Here is an 8,844-nt window from a genome sequence, read left to right as displayed (position 1 = left end):
CCTTGCTCAAGGGTACAGCAGCGTCCCACACCTGGGATTGAACCCACGACCCTCCGGTCAAGAGTCCAAAACCCTAACCACTACTCCACACCGCTGCCCGGCATAATTTTAAGTCAAAGAGTTTTGAGTTTTCTTTCAATGAAACCTTTTCCTCACCCCGGTTTAATATTTTATGCGCAGAGAGTGTCTAGAAGAGCCACTGCGAGCTCCAGCTGCTGTTCTCCATGTTATTCTATATATCTGATCTCCCATATAAAATACCTCATGTAAATAAAAAAAGATTCAGTGTGCAGTTTACTATTGTATTGTCATGCTGCCTAGCGGTAATTAAGCAATAATATCAATTTAGCAAAGGTTTAACACTTACTTTACAGATTCATTTCTTTCATTTTAGGGTCAATTTTACAAACTTGTCCTCTCAAAGTGTTTGTGGATAATGGGGCCAGTTGGCTTTAGATGTACCTTCATCCATCAGGGTGCTGCTTAATTGCAGTTGAGCATGTGGACAAACACAGACGTTCATGAGAAATGAGACAACTAGCCTTGAGCGGGACAAAAATAAGATTTGACTAAACTTGTGGGGACACCGGGACATGCTACCTAGAAAGAGGGCTGTCCTGGGAAAATTGGGAGGGTTGGTACAGTAGCATTACTACTACCAGTACTACTATACTGATACTACTACTAATAATACAATACTAATATAATAATAATAACTTGAATTGTTTGGAATATTGTATTTTCTATTGTAATACTTGTAAGTCGCCTTGGATAAAGGTGTCATCTAAATAGCTAAATTATAAATAATAATAATAAACACAAATGTCTTCTCAGTTGATGACAATTAGTAATGTGTTATAATTCAATCTGATTCTGGATCTTGAGTCATATAGTTTCATATGGTCCTATAGGTATAGTCATATATTTTGAGTTCAAACCTCGGTACTGCAGACTGGATGAGCGCGGAAACTCTTACTGAGTTACAGTCTTTGCAAATGATGACATCCCGGATTCTTGTGTGATTTTTGCTGTTTTTGTATCAAAAATCCTTTTTGGGCCGGTATAAATACATATAGGTGATGTAGAGGAGAATTCACGGCTACTGTTTAAATGACTGGGAGTTGAAGCAGCTCGATTGCAAACTCAGATCAAATAAAACAGCCCGTTACAGCGTGCGGCTCAACCGAAGTAGGTACGATGATGCCGTGTTTAGCTGTAGCGGTTTGTTTCAATCCAATGAATATATTTTTTAATTAGTCGTAAAAACTAATTCCAGGCTTGTAATGCAAAGTGCCAAACTTCTTTCATGAACACATATTTGACATTGCTTAAGTGCCTGAAGACTGTTAGTTAAACTGCCAGTAATTGTGAATTGTTGGTTATTATATATGAATGAGAGGCCACGGCTCCCTAAACGCTTGTATTAAACATGTTTTCTTGAGATATGTGAAGTGTAGTGTGCGTACTTGTGTCTGCGATTGCATCTTCAGTAAAATCGTTTAATAGACTGAACAGCTTTTATTTTAAGGTGCACATCAAAAATAAATTGATGAATTTCACAAAAAAATATATTCCTTAAAAAAATTGTAACGCAATAAATTAACAGTGGTTAGGCGCGTGTTTTGGGGATTCCCCGGATTTTGAGTTCAGTTGCTTGTGAAACAGAACAGTGTATCAACTACATCGTGAGCGAAACCTGCAGAAACACAGTCTGCCTGGCGACCACTGACGCGTTTAACGAATATTTTGTTTCTCAAAGCTCATTGGTCACGTACATATAACAAAAAGAATATGTTAAAAATACTTATTTTTATTTTCATAAAATAAAAACTGCAACACACGCTTTTATTGAACTTCACGTTTTTTTTCTTTTCTTTTTTTTTTTTAACCTGCTGAGATTTGAACACTTTCCATAGCCGAGCAGTTTTATCAGTTTCAACACATCGCTTATCAATCCCCAGCAAACTGCTTTCGGTTTCGTGCAGCTCTCATCTCTAAACAAAATGATAGCACCAGGAAATTGATTAGTGCAACATGGCGCTGCTGGACGTGTGCGGCTACAGAGACGGGGACAGGAGCGCGGGTCCTTTCGGGACCAGGGGGACAGTCATGGACAGGTCCAGCCATTTCTCCTTTGGGATGAAAACGGCAGAATTCGCGGTGCCGGTAGGAGTTGATGTGAGTACCAGCCAGGTCTATGACATCATTATAGGGGATGTGAATTAACTAAGAGAGATATCACACACTCATTGGAAATGTGTCCCACTTTCAAACACTGTAGTTCAAATCATAAATATATTGTTTCCTTGTAAGAATGTGTCAAGTGTTCATGTCAGCACAGCACTATTTAACCGCAGGCACGCTGCGCTCGCTGTGGGCAATGGGAAGTCCTTTATTACAGCTGCGTTATATAAATATATCAGTGAAGAAACGTGCATCTTTGAAATATTACACTTCGGTGTTTTTGTTCCGCACAGTTAGTTGCAGTTTGAGTTACTGGACGCGTCCCTTTGGGAGCAGGCTATTGCTGGGCGATAATTGCAAAACCCGCCTGTCGTTTTATTAGTACGGGTGTGTTATTGAAACACGAAGGCCGTAGTTTTTGTTCATATTTAACTTTTTGTTTTACCTCCATTTTTGGCTATATCTTGTGAACCGCTAATCCAATTGTGATGGCACTTAGTATATTTATACTTATAAAGTATCATGTTGATCTATTTAACAGTATTGACACCTGCATGCATAGAAAAGCATATCGACCTCCTTGTTTCAAAACGTTATTCAAAATACAGTGGAGTACTTTAGCTAGTTTTTATTTCACTACACCTTAGTGTTGAGGCTGTAAGGCAGTATAGCTGTGTGTTTGCGATGAATCCTGTCTGCGTCTGCACTGTGGGACCCATGGGATTCTGGGATGTGTGGTGTGATGGGGCCTCCTGCTGACACTGGAGGAGTACCTGTATGTTACACGCATGCTTTGCTAATCTTGATCACTTTTCAGTCATTCTTTTTGTAAGTTCTAAGGGATGTTGTAGAAGTTCTAGGGATGTTGTAGAAGTTCAAAGGGATGTTGTAGAAGTTCAAAGGGATGTTGTAGAAGTTCTAGGGATGCTGTAGAAGTTCTAAGGGATGTTGTAGAAGTTCTAGGGATGTTGTAGAAGTTCTAGGGATGCTGTAGAAGTTCTAAGGGATGTTGTAGAAGTTCTAGGGATGTTGTAGAAGTTCTAAGGGATGTTGTAGAAGTTCTAGGGATGTTGTAGAAGTTCTAAGGGATGTTGTAGAAGTTCCAGGGATGTTGTAGACGGTGTTCTAAGATACCTCCTGATTCGTTCTGTTCTACAGCCTCAAGCATTCCTCAGCCCCTACACTGCAGGGGAAGGAGACGTGAGGATCCATCTAAACCACGGCACTACCACCCTGGCCTTTAAATTCCAGCATGGGGTTGTGGTGGCAGTGGATTCCAGAGCCTCTGCTGGGGACTACATTGGTAAGATTGCACAGAAACACTGCACTCCTGTTCAGATTGCACAGAAACACTGCACTCCTGCTAAGATTAAACAGAAACACTGCACTCCTGTTCAGATTAAACAGAAACACTGCACTCCTGTTCAGATTAAACAGAAACACTGCGCTCCTGTTCAGATTAAACAGAAACACTGCACTCCTGCTAAGATTAAACAGAAACACTGCACTCCTGTTCAGATTAAACAGAAACACTGCACTCCTGTTCAGATTAAACAGAAACACTGCGCTCCTGTTCAGATTAAACAGAAACACTGCACTCCTGTTCAGATTAAACAGAAACACTGCACTCCTGTTCAGATTAAACAGAAACACTGCACTCCTGTTCAGATTAAACAGAAACACTGCACTCCTGTTCAGATTAAACAGAAACACTGCGCTCCTGTTCAGATTAAACAGAAACACTGCGCTCCTGTTCAGATTAAACAGAAACACTGCGCTCCTGTTCAGATTAAACAGAAACACTGCGCTCCTGTTCAGATTAAACAGAAACACTGCGCTCCTGTTCAGATTAAACAGAAACACTGCGCTCCTGTTCAGATTAAACAGAAACACTGCGCTCCTGTTCAGATTAAACAGAAACACTGCACTCCTGTTCAGATTAAACAGAAACACTGCACTCCTGTTCAGATTAAACAGAAACACTGCGCTCCTGTTCAGATTAAACATAACTCCTGTTATTATTCATGTGTATCCAATGTAAGGTTCTCATGATGAAACTGATTTCAGCTTCCAAGGATGCGAATAAAGTGATTGAGATTAACCCGTACCTGCTGGGGACCATGTCAGGAAGTGCAGCTGACTGCCAGTACTGGGAGAGACTGCTGGCAAAAGAGTGCAGGTGAGGAGGGAGGGATGGAGGGAGGGAGGGAGGCCTTGGCTGGATACAGTGTGTCCTGTTGCCCGCAGGGACCTCCTCATCACATTGCAGTATTAATGATACAGTGTGTCCTGCAGGGACCTCCTCATCACATTGCAGTATTAATGATACAGTGTGTCCTGCAGGGACCTCCTCATCACATTGCAGTATTAATGATACAGTGTGTCCTGCAGGGACCTCCTCATCACATTGCAGTATTAATGATACAGTGTGTCCTGCAGGGACCTCCTCATCATATTGCAGTATTAATGATACAGTGTGTCCTGCAGGGACCTCCTCATCACATTGCAGTATTAATGATACAGTGTCCTGCAGGGACCTCCTCATCACACTGCAGTATTAATGATACAGTGTGTCCTGCAGGGACCTCCTCATCACATTGCAGTATTATTTATACAGTGTGTCCTGCAGGGACCTCCTCATCACATTGCAGTATTAATGATACAGTGTGTCCTGCAGGGACCTCCTCATCACATTGCAGTATTAATGATACAGTGTGTCCTGCAGGGACCTCCTCATCACATTGCAGTATCAATGATACAGTGTGTCCTGCAGGGACCTCCTCATCACATTGCAGTATTAATGATACAGTGTGTCCTGCAGGGACCTCCTCATCACATTGCAGTATTAATGATACAGTGTGTCCTGCAGGGACCTCCTCATCACATTGCAGTATTAATGATACAGTGTGTCCTGCAGGGACCTCCTCGTCACATTGCAGTATTAATGATACAGTGTGTCCTGCAGGGACCTCCTCATCACATTGCAGTATTAATGATACAGTAGGTTCAAGGTGTGTCCTGTACACTTAAAGGGGTCTTGTATTAGAGCTGTGTTATTTCTCAACTTGAAATAACTTGGAACCCTTACTGTTTTTTTTTTCATTCCTAACGCTGCAGGCTGTTCAAACTGCGAAACAAAGAGCGCATCTCAGTGTGCGCCGCCTCGAAACTGCTTTCCAACATGATGTGTGAATACAGAGGGATGGGGCTGTCCATGGGAAGCATGATCTGTGGCTGGGACAAACAGGTACCCCTACCCCAGCATTCACACTGATCTACATGAACAGCATTCACACTGATCTACATGAACAGCATTCACACTGATCTACATGAACAGCATTCACACTGATCTACATGAACAGCATTCACACTGATCTACATGAACAGCATTCACACTGATCTACATGAACAGCATTCACACTGATCTACATGAACAGCATTCACACTGATCTACATGAACAGCATTCACACTGATCTACATGAACAGCATTCACACTGATCTACATGAACAGCATTCACACTGATCCACATGAACAGCATTCACACTGATCTACATGAACAGCATTCACACTGATCTACATGAACAGCATTCACACTGATCTACATGAACAGCATTCACACTGATCTACATGAACAGCATTCACACTGATCTACATGAACAGCATTCACACTGATCTACATGAACAGCATTCACACTGATCTACATGAACAGCATTCACACTGATCTACATGAACAGCATTCACACTGATCGACATGGACAGCATTCACACTGATCGACATGGACAGCATTCACACTGATCTACATGAACAGCATTCACACTGATCTACATGAACAGCATTCACACTGATCTACATGAACAGCATTCACACTGATCTACATGAACAGCATTCACACTGATCTGCATGAACAGCATTCACACTGATCTACATGAACAGCATTCACACTGATCTACATGAACAGCATTCACACTGATCTACATGAACAGCATTCACACTGATCTACATGAACAGCATTCGCACTGATCTACATGAACAGCATTCACACTGATCTACATGAACAGCATTCACACTGATCTACATGAACAGCATTCACACTGATCTACATGAACAGCATTCACACTGATCGACATGGACAGCATTCACACTGATCGACATGGACAGCATTCACACTGATCCTCATGAACAGCATTCACACTGATCCTCATGAACAGCATTCACACTGATCTACATGAACAGCATTCACACTGATCTACATGAACAGCATTCACACTGATCTACATGAACAGCATTCACACTGATCTACATGAACAGCATTCACACTGATCTACATGAACAGCATTCACACTGATCTACACGAACAGCATTCACACTGATCTACATGAACAGCATTCACACTGATCTACATGAACAGCATCACACTGATCTACATGAACAGCATTCACACTGATCTACATGAACAGCATTCACACTGATCTACATGAACAGCATTCACACTGATCGACATGAACAGCATTCACACTGATCTACATGAACAGCATCACACTGATCTACATGAACAGCATTCACACTGATCTACATGAACAGCATTCACACTGATCTACATGAACAGCATTCACACTGCTCTACATGAACAGCATTCACACTGATCTACACGAACAGCATTCACACTGATCTACACAAACACAATCACACTGAGCTACATGAACAGCATTCACACTGATCTACATGAACAGCATTCACACTGATCTACATGAACAGCATTCACACTGATCTACATGAACAGCATTCACACTGATCTACATGAACAGCATTCACACTGATCTACATGAACAGCATTCACACTGATCTACATGAACAGCATTCACACTGATCTACATGAACAGCATTCACACTGCCTGATCTACATGAACAGCATTCACACTGATCTACATGAACAGCATTCACACTGAGCTACACAAACACAATCACCCTGCCTAGAATAATTGTACAGTATAGTTATGCTTTGTTATTTCACAATTGAAAATAAAAGTGAGAGACTGTAAATACAAAATGAGACCTTTTGCTGTCCTGCATTCATTTTGTGGATACTGGCAAATTTGATTTCCAGTGTGTTTTCTACCACCACCCTTAGAACCTTCTGATAGTTCATTTATATTAATGACCATCTGAGCAGTATTTTCAATGCTTCTACTCAAAAGTGTAACTGCCACCAGTTCTTGAAGGCAGAAAAACACACTACAGAGTTTATTTTCTCCTTTCAATTTCTTCCCATTGTGTAGTGAATATAGTTAACCTTGTATATTTTAGTTTTCAGATTTATTTTCTTTGATATATATATTTAAATATCAGAAACTATATACAGTATGTGTTCATATTTTAACTGATAATACAAAGTTGTGTAATGGCTAAATACCCTTTAATCACTGAGAAACTCCTGCATGCTGAGTGAATGTTTTTCTGTGTTGTGCTCAGGGGCCAGGGCTGTACTATGTGGATGACAATGGGACCAGGCTCTCTGGACAGCTGTTTTCTACTGGCTGTGGCAGCAGTTACGCCTATGGAGTTGTAGACAGCGGCTACAGATACGATCTGTCCGTGGAGGAGGCGTATGATCTGGGCCGGCGTGCGATCGCACACGCCACCCACAGAGACGCTTACTCTGGAGGGGTGGTCAACTGTAAGTACCCCACGCCTTCGCTTTAGTCAAGCACATGCGTACATGCCAACAGTCCCTATATGGCCGGGACAGTCCTGATATCCTAGCAACTGTCCCGCATCCTGATGCACAGGAGGAGAATCCCGATGTTGATCCTTTGAGATTTTTCACAGCTAGTCCAGGGCGTTCACTCTCGCGCCACACTGTTTCTCTCTCTCTCTCTTTAGCGGCTGCACTGCCGGCAGGGATTGTGATCACATGACCAGACCTCAGTTTATTGACACGTCTCATCCAGTCACATTGCAGAAGCGTATTGTTTCCTCGAAGCTGCTGCACTGTGATTGGATGTGTGTTATTTAGAGTGAAATGTGGGAGCCAATAGAACGTGAAGGACTGGAGTTCACGACACTCTTCATTACCGTGCAGTGTTATGTTTTTATGTGTAGCAGATGAAGCCTGTTTCATGTCTGTTATTATGCCGTCATCATCGCAATGTTCTTGTTTAATTTGCCCGTCTTCATCTTTTCTTTCCAGTGTATCACATGCGTCAAGATGGATGGATCAAAATCTGCAAAGACGATGTTGCTGAGCTTATTCACCAATATGCATTAGAAAACAAGTGACACAGCGGCACTGATACAAGCAATACAAGATCACACACGTTTTATTAATGGATCTCTAACAATGTCTTCAACTGCTCAGCTGTGCACAATACATGCCTTCAAATAAAGGAACTCTGGTGTTAAACTGTCAAATGCATTGCTATTGTACTTTACACTCTAGATACGTTCACATCATCAAGACCTATAGATTGTACTTTACAGCTTACTTTATATCATTTGCATCTCCTAATATACTGGATATGCTTGATATAGCGTCCAGTGTGGACTGTCCTCCCTTATTCATATCAGCACCCAGCCTGCACTGTCCTCCCTTATTCATATTAGCACCCAGTCTGCACTGTCCTCCCTTATTCATATTAGCACCCAGCCTGCACTGTCCT

The 8,844-nt window shown here is 41.8% G+C and overlaps 1 protein-coding gene across 1 annotated transcript; it reads left to right on the top strand.

The window, feature by feature from the left end:
• The first annotated feature begins 1,998 nt into the window (after nt 1-1,998).
• On the top strand, nt 1,999-8,596 carry LOC117434213 (proteasome subunit beta type-8-like). Its single transcript, XM_034909649.2, has 6 exons — nt 1,999-2,178; nt 3,343-3,487; nt 4,252-4,363; nt 5,302-5,431; nt 7,658-7,862; nt 8,376-8,596. The coding sequence occupies exons 1-6, from the start codon at nt 2,035-2,037 to the stop codon at nt 8,462-8,464; spliced, it is 825 nt and encodes a 274-aa protein (XP_034765540.1). The 5' UTR covers nt 1,999-2,034; the 3' UTR covers nt 8,465-8,596.
• Nucleotides 8,597-8,844: the final 248 nt, after the last annotated feature.

This window comes from Acipenser ruthenus, chromosome 38, assembly GCF_902713425.1.
Source record: "Acipenser ruthenus chromosome 38, fAciRut3.2 maternal haplotype, whole genome shotgun sequence".
Taxonomy (NCBI): Eukaryota; Metazoa; Chordata; class Actinopteri; order Acipenseriformes; family Acipenseridae; genus Acipenser; species Acipenser ruthenus.
This window is presented reverse-complemented; position numbering and strand designations above follow the sequence as displayed.